The 17,573-nt window shown below is 43.8% G+C and overlaps 2 protein-coding genes and 1 long non-coding RNA gene across 3 annotated transcripts in view; 1 reads left to right on the forward strand and 2 right to left on the reverse strand.

Annotated features, from left to right (window-relative positions):
• On the forward strand, positions 1–9,396 carry LOC132447581 (uncharacterized). The gene is made up of 2 exons (XR_009523124.1): positions 1–128; positions 9,295–9,396. It is a non-coding gene; the product is annotated as an uncharacterized LOC132447581 (long non-coding RNA).
• Positions 9,190–17,573, reverse strand: part of LOC132447578 (recQ-like DNA helicase BLM) — a 19,693-nt gene continuing 11,309 nt past the window's right edge. The window contains exon 11 of the mRNA XM_060038416.1: positions 9,190–9,905. Coding sequence (XP_059894399.1) covers positions 9,882–9,905 — 24 coding nt within the window. The 3' untranslated portion in view covers positions 9,190–9,881. The remainder of the gene's footprint in view (positions 9,906–17,573) is intronic.
• The window catches only part of LOC132447579 (recQ-like DNA helicase BLM), a 9,736-nt gene continuing 1,619 nt past the window's right edge, over positions 9,457–17,573 (reverse strand). Inside the window, exons 2-11 of the mRNA XM_060038417.1 lie at positions 15,895–16,064; positions 15,685–15,803; positions 15,455–15,568; positions 15,250–15,348; positions 14,998–15,140; positions 14,772–14,875; positions 14,478–14,635; positions 10,377–10,575; positions 10,076–10,266; positions 9,457–10,001 (exon numbers count right to left, since the gene is read on the reverse strand). Of these exons, the coding sequence (XP_059894400.1) occupies positions 9,951–10,001; positions 10,076–10,266; positions 10,377–10,575; positions 14,478–14,635; positions 14,772–14,875; positions 14,998–15,140; positions 15,250–15,348; positions 15,455–15,568; positions 15,685–15,803; positions 15,895–16,064 (1,348 nt within the window). The 3' untranslated portion in view covers positions 9,457–9,950. The remainder of the gene's footprint in view (positions 10,002–10,075; positions 10,267–10,376; positions 10,576–14,477; positions 14,636–14,771; positions 14,876–14,997; positions 15,141–15,249; positions 15,349–15,454; positions 15,569–15,684; positions 15,804–15,894; positions 16,065–17,573) is intronic.

Genomic DNA, 17,573 nt, shown 5'->3' on the forward strand with positions numbered 1-17,573 from the left:
AAAAAATAAACAAAGTCTGAAAGATTAAGACTTTATTATCACTTGGAATCAAAGTAAATAATTGACATCTTAAACATCAGTTGTATCAGATGTAAGGCACTTAGATACTCTGTGATTTAAGATAAAGGGTTAGCTGTAGTAAATTTCTCCCATACTATTTAAGAAGTTTGTTTTGATTATCCTTCTAGAACAATGGTCGAAAATGTGCTCTAATTGCTCTCTAATTGTATAAGAAAAGGAATGGATAGTGCCACTGCCATGCCATTCCTCATAGGGGTTATCAAACAATCACTAAGACATTTATTAATATCAAAACATAACGCAACAAATTGCACACAGAAGAAAGTCAGGCCACCACCCCCACAAAAAAATTGAAGAACTTAAAGGCTTTTCTTTCTAGAAGCTAAGCAATTCTGTGGTATCACTACTAGCATCCGACATGGCGATTAGACTATTAAATGTATTTCTATCAAAGGCTCAATGTCCCCCTATAGTCAGTGCTGGGCCGGCAGGGCCTTCTCTGCTGGCCCTGTCAAAATCTAAATAATTTATTATTTAAAAAAAAATTACATTAATTTGTGTCTGAACGCATCTTAATTCCATATTTGTTCAGTAGTTGCAACATAATTCCAGAAGGAAAAACTTTTTTTTGTAAGGCTGAGCTCAGCTGAATAACGCATCACAGCTAGGTTACATGGACCGGCGGGGCCAGTGTCACACTAAATTTGTACCGGCTGCCAAATTTGTACCGGGCGTGTCATCCATACGTAATCCATTCCAAACCTGCCTGCAACAGATGATCGGGTCGTCCGTTGCCGGGCAGGTTTCCAAAAACATTTGCGCTCATGTTGCCAAAGACTAAATAACATAGTACAGTTAACGGATCGCTAGATAACACTTGTTTTTACTTTATATTTTTTTGTATTTCATTTTTTAATCAAATTTAGCTTGTAAACTGAGCGTTTGAAGCGGGTTTCAAAAAACATTTGCGCTCATCATGCCAAAGACGAAATAACATAATACAGAAAACGGATCGCTAGATAACACTTGTTTTTACTTTATATTTGTATTGTATTTCCTTGTATCTCAAATTTAGCAAGTAAACTGAGTGTTTAAAGCAGGTCAAGGACGAAATAGCACAATACAGATAACGGATCGCTAGATAGAAGGTTTGCGAATGTTCGTGAACCTTTCACGTCATTCGACGCCATCGTCCGTTGCCAGGAAACGGACGACGCGATCATCTGTTGCCGGGCAGGTTTGGAATGGATTACGTATTGATGACGCGCCCGGTACAAATTTGGCAGCCGGTACAAATTTAGTGTGACACCAGCACTAAAAGTATTGCTAGCCTTTCGCTGAAGCTGCCACCTCCCATTGGAAAAAAAATTTTGACTGACGTGTGTAATCAGCCAATCAAATGTTGATGTGTAGTAATAGAACGACCCCAGGGCCCAGCAATATTGGTGCGTTCGAGTATTCTTTGCGAACTGACTCGGATCTCGGATCTGACGCCACGCCCACACTTGAAGCGTTTTATTATTTCGCTCGGTCGTTGGAGGAAAACATGGACGCCACCCGGAAAGCTGTTATCGCGGTAGCATTCGCAGAGGACCAGGCGATCCAAAATAAGTAGGCTATAGGCCATAGTCAAGTCAAGTCAAGTTTATTTATATAGCACATTTAAAACAACAGTAGTTGACCGAAGTGCTGTACACAAATACAATATATTTGTGTACATAGGCAGAGATACGGACGCAGTAAGGTATTGCAGTAATACGAGTGATTGAAATTACAATTTAAGCCACCAAAGTGGTCCAAGCACAATGAAAACAGTTCATACTTCAAGTCACAATGGGCACAGCCATCTGTCTCGGAATTTCGCTCGGTCACCACTGAGTTCAACCGAGATGGCGAGATCGCCGTCCGAGGAAAAGGGGCGTGTTTGTGCTTGTCGTTAGGCAACGTCCTCGGACCGCCGAGACGGATGGATATTAAAACGCACCATATGCCGGCGCTGGCCCCCGGTGATGTCATCAGCGAATTTTGAATCGTTGGCGGTACAGAGTTGATAGTGAACTACTATGGCCACCGCCTTCACAGCACCTAGCGATCCTGGTTCTGATCTCCTTTGTTTGCCTTTTTCAAGGCGATCGTTTGGAGGGAAGACAGATTTAATTTCAAGAGGAAGACCTACACCGAAGCCTGATGGGCTGACCCAGGCCGGTAAAGGTTTTGTGCTGCACTTTGCAGAGTGCAACTACAGCCGCTTTGACTGGCTAACGGCTAGCACCGTTCAGAACAACCTATTCTACTCGCCGTGTTTGCTGTTCAACATCAGTGAGGGGACATGGAAAAGTGCCGGTGTTACACCGAATTCTGCGACCCACCAAAAAGTGTGACCCCAGGAGGCGCTGTTTCACATTTTCTGCAACATGCACATGTGCATCATAACAAAAACATAAATAAAACATAAGATCTCCGGTCGGTCTCTCTTTTCTTGATACTAACATTAATTCTTAACAGCATTTTACACAGTAGCCTATAATAGGAAATGTTCAAAGGTAAATCAGCGTAATTAACCATGACTAGCTTTTTATGGGTAAAGAAGCAATGGTGAAGGGCCGCACTAAACGCCCTATCCATTGTATGGGTCTGTAAATTGCTAATCAAATCAATCAAATGTATTTATTAAGCACCTTTAATAAAAAGGTAAATAGTTGGGGGGAGGTTTTATGTTTTATGTATATTTTTGTCATGCCTGTCTACGCTTCAAACTCGTGCATATTGCAGAAAATATGCAATATGTGATATGTCGCCTCTGCAAAACGGATATGGCTTTCCATTCTAGCACCACGGCAATGCACCAGCACCTGAAGAGGCGCCACCAGGGAGCAGCTGCAGATGACCGAGCACCGTAGAATTCTAAGAATGCATTACTTTGCACTTTTATTTTGGAATTTAAAGGCCATAAACATGCATTGCAATGTTAAGGAATTCATTTTTTTTTTTTTTCAGATATGTAAATCAACGTGTATAAATTGCTATTAGTGCAGCATTCTTCAAAGAAAGTAGTCCAATCCGGATCGCTTTTAACTTACTTTATTTGTTAAAGTATTTCGGTATGGTAACTACGGAGCAAAAGGAGGGGAAGTGTGTCGAACACGTGCTGAGCGACTCCCAGCTGATCAAAACTCTAACCCTTAAGTCTGAGCTGCCTGAAGTTTCTGAGTTCTCTACTTCTCTGCAGACTGTTATGTTCAAATCTACGCGGCCTGTGTGAAGTGGGCGGAGCCGGTGTGACGTATTAGCCTCGGCTTCCTCACTTGTCTGAGGTGCTGCCTTCTGTGGATGGAGCAGCTATTGCAGCCTTCAGTTATGTCCTGCTCCCCTTGTGGCTATGTATAGTATTTACGGCTTATATGTTTGGTCCTGCTGCATAGTGGTTATGTGAGGGTAATACAGCTTGTATGTTTGAATCTGCTTCCTAGAGGCTATGTGGAGGCAGCTTATGTTCTTAAAATACGTAACATTAGTCAATTAATGGAGGGATAATCGAATCGAAATCAAATCGGACTGAAAAAATTAATTGTTAGATTAATCGATGCATCGTAAAAGCAATCGCTAGATTAATCGTTTAAAAAATAATCGTCTATCCCAGCCCTAGATACAATATGGTGGATAGAAGCATGACGGGGCTTAAATAGACATCATGGTGCCTCGCCTTGGTTATACTCAGAAACCGTTATGTGAAGCCTAATCACCCTCATACAAGCACAATACCAGGATTAAGGATCACTACGGAAAACGTGACTGCCCCTTTGTCGTGTATGTTTGTCAGGTTTTCGTCTGTTTAAGAATAAATGTGCCTCCTGCGTGATTTGTGCGTAGCTAAACAGGGCCGCAGGCCTACGCTACTGTATTTTGTTATATTTTATTACATCGGTCATAATGGTGGAACTTTGGGAGACAAATATTTTCTGAGGTGGTACACGGTATGAAACATTTGAGAACCACTGGTATAGACGAGGGACTGTCGCTGATATTAAAGCAGCTATGTTGCAAGTACCAGATATAATCTAGTCCATTGTCCACAAAAACGGACCGAAACTGTCTGATTGCTCACTTACTAACGGAGCGTAAGAATTAGCTCTACCAACTGAAATTTCTTTACTCACCAGCAGCAAGATACAATTCAGCTCCTTCTTCTTTAAGACAAAATGTAACTAACCTACCAGCGTCCTAGTTCTGTTTTATAGGCAGCCTTAACTCCGCCCTACAATCCAGTCTAAAGTCCTGGGTGCTAATTGCCCACCTACTATCAACAGAGTCAGCGGTTCTGGGCACGGGTGAAGCAGGCAGCCGCCCAGGGCGTAATATTTTCGTGTCAAAACAAATAATCTGCGCCACAAAGCGGTTTTCTATTATCTATTGCATCACTGTGTGGGTAATTGCCAAATGGGCGCTCCCTGCAGCTGCAGGCGCACCTGCTTGCTGAGAGGGTGCCGTGCACAGAAGCTGTGTGAGAAGGGGAAAGGGGAGGGGGCATGGGGGACATTCTACCTCTGGGTCTCCCAAATGGAAAATATATATTTTGAGCTACATTAACCCTAACCACTACTTTGCGATGTCCAAACAGTCCAAAGCCTCCAGAAACTATAGATAGTTAATGTGACAATCATATTACGTAATTAGTGGGCACATTATCAAATTAGTCTTCTTTCTTAATAATTCAATGTAGAACCGGCGTCATCGTGGTTGTTGTCTTCACCACGACGAGGGCGGAAGAGGGAGGAGCTTAGGCCCTCTGGATAGTGTTGGTAACCACTGCTGGCATCGTCGGCCCTGCAGGATCAACCAATCCGAAGCCAACACCGACACATAGGGCGGGTGATGCACTGTCCCGGCCCGTGCGCTTGTGATAGTGCAACCGGTCTGACTGAGACCAGCCATGACACCGCTAGTTATGGAAACCACAGAGCTAGACGGCTCTCCGGGGGCCACCAGGATGAGGGACAGATCCTCCTGTTTGACTCACTCCCAAAAGAGAATGGATCAACTGAAGCGGCGGGAATGCACACATTAGAGCCTACGGTTTAGGAGGGCGCGCCACTGATGGCTGATAGAGAACCACAACCTGCAGTGCGTGTTCTCTTTGGACGCGAAAGGCCCACCTGAGCCGTTCTGCAACTTGTTTTGGTTGGGACTGCCGCGAGACATGAGGTGCGCCCTGAGTTTAGCAGATTATGACACACTGTTCTTATCAGAACATAGCGGCCGTGCACCAGGTGAGGAAAAAGGAAAATAGCTCCGCCCTACAATCCAGTCTATAGTCCTGGTGACTAATTGCCAACCTACTATCAACAAAGAGTCAGTAGCTGTTCTGGGCACGGGCGAAGCGGGTAGCCTCCCAGGGCATAATATTTTCATGACACATGGGGAGCGAAACAAAAATTGAAATAAATGAACATCAAATTAAAATGGTCAACATTGTTAAAGGTCCAGTGTGTAAAATGTAGCAGCAACTAGCGGTGTGGTTGCAACCAACTGAATTACTCTGACTGACAAGTCAATGTTTACTTGCACTGCGGCATTGGAAAATTGGTTGCCTTTAATACCATTATGGAGTGCAGTAGTATATCTACAGTTTCACGAAGAACACTTGATTTCATGACAGATCAGACGATTAGTGGCAAACGATAATAAACTACTGTCACAATCCTGCTGTCGGGTAATGTTGAGCTGGTGGATAACTGGTCGTCATGCTACCTCTGGGAGTGGCTCACTGCTGGTGAGCCGGAGCGTAAGAATAAGCCCTACCAGCTGAAATGCTGAACAGTTTCTTTACTTTAATCTCTTTCTTATCAAACCCTCTTTCTCCATCTCTCCCTCCCCCTCATCTCTCTCCCTCCCTTGTGAGCAATATTAAACCCTGTCTCCATGTCTCTGCCTCCCTCTCATCTCTCCCTCCCTCTCTCCCTCCCTCCCTTTGGAGCGCTATCAAACTCTCTGTCTCTGTGTCTGTCTGTCTCTCTCTGTCTCTCTGTCTCTCTCCATCCCTCTCATCTCTCTCTCTCTCCCTCCCTCCCTTTGGAGCGCTATCAAACCCTCTTGTCTCTCTCTCCCTCCCTCTCATCTCTCTCTCCCTCCCTCCCTTTGGAGCGCTATCAAACCCTCTGTCTCTCTCTCTCTCTCTCTGCCTCCCTCTCCTCTCTCTCCCTCTCATCTTTCCCTCCCTCCCTCTCATCTCTCTCCCTCCCTCTCATCTCTCCCTCCCTCTCCCCCTCCATCCCTCCCTTTGGAGCGTTGTCAAACCCTCTGTCTCTCTCTCTCTGCCTCCCTCTAGTGGCGAGTGGTTCTGCTCGTTCTGCCGGGAGCTGCTTTCTCCCGCCATGCGACGACACCGAAAATTTGGTACCTTTTAACCTAGAATGCATCAATCTGGTGCACTTTGAGAGGAAAATTAAGACTTGTACGACTGTGTACTATTTTCTGGAATAATGTGGAGACACTTGGTCACATAAAATGGAAGCTATTGAAGAATAAGTTATTACTTTTTATTAAAATATTTGTAAAAAATTAATGAATTGAATATTATCAATCAAAACGAGTGTGTTGATAGAATACCCCCCTTCACAAATTTTTTTTTTACCATTCAATGTGAAATGCATCAATCTGGTGCACTTTCAGAGTAAAAAAAAGAGTCTAATTCAACAGTGTCCTATGTGAGCTGTTCAGTATTATTATGCCTCTGAATAATTCAGAGGCATTGGGAACCCTGCAGTATCACGCTCGACACAGTGCTCTCTTTGTCGTGGCTTCAACAAGAATGTATTAATATTCTAAAGTATTTACATAGGTAGGCATACAATGTTTTTTTAAAGAAAATATTTCTTTCTAAATAACTAACTACCATCAGTGAGTAGAATAATTTCATCACTTCTAGACTGAATTGAATTGATGCATTCCATAGTTACCAGTAAATATATCAATAAATATTGAATTTCTTTTCTCTTTTTTTTTTTTACCCAAAGATTCCATTCGGGGCTAATTAAATAATATCCGGGGCTTTAGCCCCGGATATTATTGCAGCCTAGTGATGCCACTGGTTACTAGTATTATATTTATCATGAGTGTAATTACTGATTATATATCTATGAAGATCTAGATATACATTTTAACCAATTGAATGAATGTTCTCGAAAACCTGACTGAAGGTGTGTCCTTGTGATGTTCACCCCACGGAGGAGAACCAACAAACCGGTCCTGGCCTGTTCTTCTTTCTCCCGGCTTGTTCGAGGGTCTGCTGCTCCGGCTGTTTGTCAACGACTTCAGCGTCGACTTCCAGCAAGCCGCCACGCCATCGGTACCACAGCCCTTCCGTTAGCGTTAGCTGCTTTAGCTAGGCACAGTTAGCGTTGGCATGCGTACAGAGAACTTTAAAGGTGACATATTATACCACCAGTTGTGAGTGTGATCAGCCGGATAGATGAGCAAAGTTTGCTGCAGTCCACTGGGTAGGCTGGTAGACCGATCTGTCCAGCACAGATCTAGGTGGACACGCCCACTAGTGATGTCACTGGACTCAGATTTTCAAAACGGCTAGACCTCACACCTGGCTGGTGGTATATGTCACCTTTTTAAGAGACCTTTTACACTTTTAAAAAGAAAAAAAATCCTTCACTCATTCATAAGTAAATGAACAAATATATAATTTAATATCTAAAGCTTATAAGTCACAAATCTCCCACAAACCCACATCCATACCAGAAAGACCCAAGAGGCTTCACTGTTGGGGAAAGCTCTCCTATACAGTATATGTATGTCCTCTTGCCATTAGCAGAACTATGTCCACTGGTTTTCCCTACAAAGTCACATCTGGGGTGGACACGGTTGTAACCCAGATATTCTGGTGCACATGGGGGGGCTTGAACTGGTACCTGATTGGCTTACACTGGCTGAGAAGCCACGCCTTCCACCACACAGCCCAGCGTCATTGCAACTAGAATTAGGACCAATCTCGAACCCGAGTTGTGTACCCGGGGCCGCGCGTCTTGCTAGCGGCACATCCTATGTAAATGAACAAATATATAATTGAATATCTACAGCTTAAGTCACAAATCTCCCACATCCATACCAGACAGACCCAAGAGGCTTCAGTGTCTATGGTTGGGGGAAAGCTCTCCTCTACAGTATATTCTAACACAGAGCCCCTGTCTGTGTCTCCCCCCCCCCCCCCCCCAGGAGACACGGCGCTACAAGGAGCTGATCAAGACGCCCATGGACCTCTCCATCGTGAAGCGGAGGCTGGAGTCCCGGTCGCCGGGGGACACACGCTACGTGGCGCCCGACCAGTTCATCACCGACGTCCGGCTCATCTTCTCCAACTGCGCCAAGTACTACAAGGTACCAGCAGCCAACACAGTTAAGCAAACGGGTCGGCTGGACGGTGTGCACGTGAGATTCTGTATCTATAAATTCTATATCTATAAGTACCTATCATTGTGCAGTACCTTAGCATTGTGTAGCGTCTTATCAAAGCTGTCTTTGTCCTATACGGTGAATAGGTTAGCCTAGCGATTGTTAGTTCTTGCCAGTCACACCGCAGATCCTCTCATCGTCAGAAGTCGCCGCGTCCGTCCCAATCCAAAACGTGAGTTCATATCAAACCATAATCCATTCTCAGTGGAGCGTGTTTCCCGAAGGCAACACGTGGCTTTCTGTGGGTTGTTTTATTATCGATGTATTCCATCACTTCCTTGTTTATCTATAAAGTGGGACCGCCTATTAAGTCATTTGTGTTCATCTGTATTCGTATTTATACTTACACTTTATCTATATGTGTGTGCGTGTGAGCGTGCGTGTGTGTGTGTGTGTGTGTGTGTGTGTGTGGTAGTAACTTGGAAAAGTGTTATGGACGTTATTCGAGATAAACTCATAGACCGTTGTACTCCGTGGAGTCTTAGCTTTCATGTGACATATTCTTTTGTGCAGGTAGCATGACGGGAAAAAGATCGGGGGGGGGGGGGGGGGGGGTAATTCAGTTGGTTGCAAAACGTTAAACTTTTTTCTTCTTGCAAGCTATACGATTTAAGTTACATTTCTGTTAGTTATATCTAAATTCTAATTTGTTTTGCTATTGTCGTGGATATACACTTAAACAAAATAAGAGGTAAAAAAAATACAAAGTTTGAAAGATAAAGACTTTATCACTTGAAATTAAATAATTTACATCTTAAACATTAGTTATATCAGATGTAAGGCACCTAGATACTCTGTGATTAAAGATAAAAGCAAGATAATGATTATAATTTTTAAACCTGTAGTAAATTTCTCCCTTAGGCCTACTATTTAAGAAGTTTGTTTTAATTATGTCACAGAAATCCCAAAATTGTGCTCTACTTGGAAAAAGGAAATTAATGGATAGTGCTACTGCCATGCCATTCCTCAAAGGGGTTATCAAACAAACCCTAATGACAGTTATTAAAATCAATGCATAACACAGCAAATTGCACACAGAATACAGTCAGGCCACCAACCACAAAAAAAGAAAGAACTTAAAGGCTTTACCTTCTAGAAGCCAAGCAATGCTGTGGTATCACTATACTAGCATCCAGACCTTCCCAATGGAATGTCACGGTATGACGCAATATTTTCCCGACATGGCGATTAGACTATTAAATGTATTTCTATCAAAGATTCAATGTCCCCCTATAGTGTTATATGTAACTAAAAGGACTGAACATTGTGTCTTGGCTCTATGGTCTATTTTGGACAGAGGAGAGTTTAAACTACACTTGATTAGATGAATCCTATTGAGCTGATTTGAGGAAGGGTTGTTGTTTGGTCTGGGGGGTAGGGATGGTACTGAAGCCTGGATTTCAGCCGGTAGCAGCAGCACCTGCCTGGGAACTCATAGCTCCACTTCCTTCAGAGTTAGAGATGGACGATCATTTCGTTTCTCCTTCTCCCTCCTGCTTGACATTCATCCCCTTTTTTTTCTGTGGCACACGGAAGAAAGGTCAGACGGATTCAGTGTTGACGAGGTCAAATTAAGAGATATATGTTTGCTTACATTGGCGCTTTCGCAGTTGTCACAGATGGCTTCTGCGTTTTCCTTGCATAAGTTGGCTTCAGTGTCGACCCCAGCAAAGTAAGTAAGCAGCTGTATTCTTCTGCAGTCCTTCTTATTCCAGCAGTATTCCACCATGGGTTCTAGGTCAACTAATTCCCTATCCTTCGATTTTTCATCCACAGATTCATCGTCTGGTAAAAACACAACATGAAGAATAATGATGAGATGAATTTGAGCAATGAGAAATCTTTGAACCCAAAATCTGAGAATAACGAATGAGGGTCAATGGAGCAAGACGCACTTCTGATGGCACGTCCGAGGACACCATGGTCGCTGTCGGAATAAAAGAGGATGCAGTGGGACATTTTCCCGTCTCTGCCGGCCCGCCCTGTCTCCCGGTGGTACTGTTCCATGGACTTTGGCAGAAAGGTGTGGATCACGTACCGCACGTCCGGCTTGTGGATGCCCATACCAAAGGCTGCGCTGGTGGCACAGATGACCTACCGATAAGGTTTATTAGTATTATTTAGTCATCTCGCACAGGGGTTCTCAACCGTTTGGAAATTTCCTCTGCAGTATTGCCTGTGGACACCTGGGGGTCCGGGGACCCCAGTTCGAGAACACCTGATCTAGCAGACGACTTTATCCAAAGCAACTTACAGTACATTTTAGAACGGAGGCGGAGAGTTATTTCACTTTCAGCAAAAAGGTTATGAACCCCATTCTCTGCACTGCAGCAATTGTGTACATCCTCGAGCAAGATGCCTAACCCGTACCAACACTATCACTACTCTACGAGTTGAGGTGGACAGGGCATTTTTAGAGAGACGCCGAGATCGTTTAATGGCCTGTGGCATGTGCCACCGCGACCACTGACATACCATGGCATATGCCGTTCTGGAACGGTAACTGCCGTTCTGAAACGGTAACTGCCGTCGCGACCACAGACATACCATGGCATATGCCGTTCTGGAACGGTAACTGCCGTTCTGAAACGGTAACTACCGTTCTGAAACGGTAACTGCCGTCGCGACCACTGACATACCATGGCATATGCCGTTCTGGAACGGTAACTGCCGTTCTGGAACGGTAACTGCCGTTCTGAAACGGTAACTGCCGTTCTGAAACGGTAACTACCGTTCTGAAACGGTAATGCCATGGCATATGCCTTTCTGGAACGGTAACTACCGTTCTGAAACGGTAACTGCCGTTCAGGTGGAACGGTAACTGTAGTTCCCAACAATGGTATGTGACACCAGCATAACTCCTCCGTATAATTTCAAGACAGGTATTGCCATAAATGTAAAGGTATATATTTGGTATTTATTGACACAATATCACAACATAACGCCGTAAATAAAGGGATTTACACGTTTCTCTCGTCCGTGCTGTTGTTATGATATTTCCGATCTGTTTGTTGTTGCTTTTGTAATGACAGATGCTTTTGAAAACAGCCGGACTTGCTCCGGTGACGGTAGTTATAGCCTAGCCTTCTAGGTGGCCATAGAGCTATAGTCTATTGCTTTGTTCCAATATCCATACTATCCGCAGTCATTATACTTTATTTTAGTATGACTTCTTTTTTATATAGTTTGAGTACGTAGTGCGTTGCAATTAAGATCAGGGCGAAAGGAAGTGTAGTGAAAGGACCCGGATGGTATACTCAAAACGGTCAAACCGATGAGTGTGGAATCGTGGATTGTACACCTTTCGTGCTCCACGGCAGCGATCTTAGCTACGTAGCTGAAGAGGCGGAGCCAGGCTGAGCCAACGTCGGCGCATTTTCTTTAATAGGTCCATGCATTTTCCACGTATCCTGCATTAATGGAGTCATTTTGTTGTTTTAATAGCTTTATAACTACTATGTGTAAAGTGTTCACCGTTCAAAGCGAGATGTTTATTGCGGTTGCGATCGTAGTTTCCGTTAGGGGTGGCACTGTAGGCTATGGCTAGACAGTCATCCATTTTTCCACTCGTGTTTTATCAAGATGTTCTAGTAGCGTAGCCTATAATAAAGCCTACTGTATGACTGCTTCAGCTCATAACTATTCAATAGGCCAAATATTAAGTTTTGCATTTGTTGTTATTGGTGTTTAACCAAATAATTTAAGCAGGCCTATAGGTTCCTATAATTTAACCCTGATCCAGTGTCATAAACCTTTCTATATCGACATGATCCAGTGGTATCATGGCATACAGGCCAAAAGTTTTTCCGCTGGCAAGCCAATTATGTTAATCGGAAGTTCCATTTCCTACTGGAACCACCGTTTTTCTGCTGGCATGCCACTCATGTAAAATGGTATTACCAGTTTCTACTGGCACCTACCGTTTTTCCGCTGGCATGCCACTCATGTAAAATGGTATTACCAGTTTCTACTGGCACCTACCGTTTTTCCGCTGGCATGCCACTCATGGAAAATGGTAATTACCAGTTTCTACTGGCACCTACCGTTTTTCCGCTGGCATGCCACTCATGGAAAATGGTAATTACCAGTTTCTACTGGCACCTACCGTTTTTCCGATGGCATGCCACTCATGGAAAATGGTAATTACCAGTTTCTACTGGCACCTACCGTTTGCCAGTAGATATTCCTTTCCTGTGGTATTTGCCCGTTCATACACACATACCACTCATGATTCACAGCTACACAATCATTCTTATAAAAACGGTAGGTGCCAGTAGAAACTGGTAATTACCATTTTCCATGAGTGGCATGCCATCGGAAAAACGGTAGGTGCCAGTAGAAACTGGTAATTACCATTTTCCATGAGTGGCATGCCAGCGGAAAAACGGTAGGTGCCAGTAGAAACTGGTAATTACCATTTTCCATGAGTGGCATGCCAGCGGAAAAACGGTAGGTGCCAGTAGAAACTGGTAATTACCATTTTCCATGAGTGGCATGCCAGCGGAAAAACGGTAGGAGCCAGTAGAAACTGGTAATACCATTTTACATGAGTGGCATGCCAGCGGAAAAACGGTGGCCTGTATGCCATGATACCACTGGATCATGTCGATATAGAAAGGTTTATGACACTGGATCAGGGTTAAATGATAGGAACCTATAGGCCTGCTTAAATTATTTGGTTAAACACCAATAACAACAAATGCAAAACTTAATATTTGGCCTATTGAATAGTTATGAGCTGAAGCAGTCATACAGTATAGGCTTTATTATAGTCTACGCTACTAGAACATCTTGATAAAACACGAGTGGAAAAATGGATGACTGTCTAGCCATAGCCTACAGTGCCACCCCTATAGGGACCTGGCTCTGGTGCACTAACCGGAAACTACGATCGCAACCGCAATAAACATCTCGCTTTGAACGGTGAACTCTTTACACATAGTAGTTATAAAGCTATTAAAACAACAAAATGACTCCATTAATGCAGGATACGTGGAAAATGCATGGACCTATTAAAGAAAATGCGCCGACGTTGGCTCAGCCTGGCTCCGCCTCTTCAGCTACGTAGCTATTAGATCGCTGCCGTGGAGCACGAAAGGTGTACATCAATCCACACTCATCGGTTTGACCGTTTGAGTATACCATCCGGGTCCTTTCACTACACTTCCTTTCGCCCTGATCTTAATTGCAACGCACTACGTACTCAAACTATATAAAAAAAGAAGTCATACTAAAATAAAGTATAATGACTGCGGATAGTATGGATATTGGAACAAAGCAATAGACTAGCTCTATGGCCACCTAGAAGGCTAGGCTATAACTACCGTCACCGGAGCAAGTCCGGCTGTTTTCAAAAGCATCTGTCGTTACAAAAGCAACAACAAAACAGATCGGAAATATCCTAACAGCACGGACGAGAGAAACGTGTAAATCCCTTTATTTACGGCGTTATGTTGTGATATTGTGTCAATAAATACCAAATATATATACCTTTACATTTATGGCAATACCTGTCTTGAAATTATACGGAGGAGTTATGCTGGTGTCACATACCATTGTTGGGAACTGCAGTTACCGTTCCACCTGAACGGCAGTTACCGTTTCAGAACGGTAGTTACCGTTCCAGAAAGGCATATGCCATGGCATTACCGTTTCAGAACGGTAGTTACCGTTTCAGAACGGTAGTTACCGTTTCAGAACGGCAGTTACCGTTCCAGAACGGCATATGCCATGGTATGTCAGTGGTCGCGACGGCAGTTACCGTTTCAGAACGGTAGTTACCGTTTCAGAACGGCAGTTACCGTTTCAGAACGGCAGTTACCGTTTCAGAACGGCAGTTACCGTTCCAGAACGGCATATGCCATGGTATGTCAGTGGTCGCGGTGGCACATGCCACAGGCCAATAAACGATCTCGGCCCTACTGCATTTTTATGCAACCCCAACGCACCAAACCATCCTCAATACTTTTTTATAAACGAAAGGTAAATAAAGCTACCTGGCATTCATTTCCATTCCACTTGTGCTGCACAATCTCTCTGTCTCTGTAAGGCATCCCTGCGTGATACGAACATGCCAGCAGGCCTGCCTCGTTCAGGCTGTCTGCCATGTTGTCACAATCGTCTCGTCTCCAGCAGTACACGATGCCTGAGTCATCTGCAACAAGTAAAGCCCGGCACAGAAAAAATATCAGCAGTATGTTGTGCATTATTATGGAAAATGGAAAACGTGTGATATTTTGAAGTTTTCTTCTTGGTCTGAAAGGACCTGAGAAACATGTGCACAGACATACGTGGATAGTGCTCCTTGATCCAGGTAATGCAGTCCATTTCCCCAAACCTTGTCCTGGTCGGCACGGCATACTTTAGATTTGTTCGGTTTAAGGTCATGGTGAACCTGCAATCAGGCCGATCATGAATATGATGCTCTAGTGAATAAACAAAACAAAATACGACGAGTAGGAACAATTAGCAGCAAGGTTATTTTGCTGTGAGCTCAATGGGTGTTGGAACACCTACACCTGAGGGTTGGTCATCTGCAGCTGATTGAGGATGTCCTCCTGGATGTGGGGCCCGATGGGGCCTGACAGAGCAATCATGGGCACCCCCGGAAAGTCCTGCTGCAGCTCGTTCAATATCCCGTAGGCCGGCCGGAAGTCGCACTGTTAAGCAAAACGAGGGCATTGGATACCGCGTTTCCTGGGATAGAATGCCTGAACCACATAGTGTTACTGCTATAAGCACTTAAGGTATTGTTTATACTTAACACACCTGACTGATGCACTGGGCCTCATCGATAACAAACCGAGCCAGAAGACCATTGGCAAACAGGTCCTGCAGAGCCTCGATCAATTGACGATTCATACTCCTCTAGAGCAGAGCACAGGCAAACAAGATAAATACTTTCAATAATACTTCAATACAGTTGGAGCCAATCAGCAACCAGACGGTTCTCTGTTGATTATGCATTCTCTACCTTCTCGGGGGTGACGTAGAGCAGTTTGATAATCGGATCCTTTTCAGACAACTGTTGGTAGATACTATCTGCATCACTGGGACCTATATCACCCGAGAGAGTCCTGGCCACAATCTGAATAAGAAGATGACACCATTCATACCCAGCTAGGGTTTTTCTAAATGAAGTGCTTTAAAACTAATATCCCTCTTTCAACCCACAGAGTAAGTATGTGTATGGGTCCCACTTACACCCAGTTCAGTGAGTTTCTGCATCTGGTCCAGGATGAGGGAGATGAGTGGAGAGATCACCACAGTGACTCCAGCAGACAAGCAGGCTGGTAGCTGGTAGCACAGGCTTTTACCAGCACCTGATACATAGAAAGGCAGTCATTGTGAGAGCTGTGTTTCTCTACGGGTCTCTATGTGTTTATATTGGATCATGCAGTCTGCAGTACCAACCATTATCACCAACAACCAAGACATTTTTCTTCAAAATTGTGGCCTTAATTGCTTCAAGTTGATTGACCCGAAACTCCTGAAGACGAAAAATGTTGTTCAATGTTGCCTTCAACTTCTCTGGAGAGTGGTCGAAGTCGCGGCACTTGCCAGCAGGGTTTCCGGCCATTGTTCTGTAGTCCAAAATTAGAAATAAGTCAACATCAAATTAAAATGGTCCACATTGTTAAAGGTCCAGTGTGTACAATTTTGTAGCTTCTAGCGTTGAGGTTGTTATACTATATTTATCCGGGAAGTCTAACCCTCTCTGTCAACAGACGCCGCAGTCAAAAGCTGCCCCGACAGAGTTCGCTCTCCGGGTCCAAAGCTAGATGTTGCTTGAAGTGGTGCTACCAAGTTACCAGGGCCTTAGCCAGGACATTCGGCCGACCCCCCCTGTCTTTGTATGAGTGTGTTGCTGTAATCATAAGATAAATATATATAAAACTATAACTGAAGTATAATTGTGTGTGGTGTGGCCTCACAAAAAACTACAACTAAGATGAGAGGGAGGGAGAGGGAGAGAGAGATCTCTCTCTCATGCTCAGGCTCCTTCTGTTCTGCAATGATATAAAGAATTCATTGAATACACATTCAACCCATATCAATTCAGTTGACTCAAAACTGTTGATGAATAAAGAATACACACAGTTAACAATAAGTACAGTAATATCATAGCTTACAATAAGTCTTCAAAACGAGTGACTCTGCAGGACTCTCATGGGATCTATGCACATTCATTAGTGCAAGGCCAGAAAGCCTCTTATTCCCCATGCTGGATCTTAACCAGGTTTTGAGGCGGCATAAAGCCGAAAAATACCTCTCACACAAGCATCTTGTCACTGACAATGTGAGGTAAATGCAAAGGGTGCATTTTATTTAAGGATAAAATTGCATATCCATTTCCTGCAATGTTTCCTTTGCTGTACCTCAGCGGTGCCCAGGGTAACAAGTGAAAATATGCTTCCATCTATGTATCTCCTGCTCTGCAGCCTCAGGTTGAGGCAGGTCCTCTCTGTACCGAGAAAGAAGAAGCTTCTCTCTTTCCTCTGTCAGCTGTGGTAGAGCTTTGGGCATCAGGAAGCCTGCAACAAGTGCTGGTTCACTAGATTCAGCAAACCTGCATGCAATTAATTCATTTTGAATTGTTGATGACCTATAGGTAGCATTCTGAGGTGCTGCCGCAATTTAAAGGCCTACGTGCAGGTTAACCGGAAGTTTTGATTAATGGGTACATAAAGCACTCAAAATATGTGTATATTTTATACAATGTCTCAAATAGTGTTAAAGTCCAGTTTTTGTCGTTTTTACAGTAATGGGTGTTTTCTAAGCCATTCGGCGATGACGTCACGTTGGGAAGACGTGGTGGAAGGTCTAGCCTCAGCCTAGTACTAGAACTATGGCGTCTAAGAGGTGGCAAGAACCACAAAAACATGTATGATGGCCCACAGCCGTATAATTCCGAACCTGTCAGATGTGAGAGGGCGAATGTGGAATTACAAAAAGTTAGTATTGGCAAAACCGGTTGTAAATTTTTATTTTGAGGCGGCAGGGGGTGCTGTCACAGCTAAATGTAACTAATAAAGTAACTTGTTATCTAACTTAGTTACTTTTAATATCAAGTAATCAGTAAAGTCTCTAAG

Source organism: Gadus macrocephalus, chromosome 19, assembly GCF_031168955.1.
Source record: "Gadus macrocephalus chromosome 19, ASM3116895v1".
Lineage (NCBI taxonomy): Eukaryota > Metazoa > Chordata > Actinopteri > Gadiformes > Gadidae > Gadus > Gadus macrocephalus.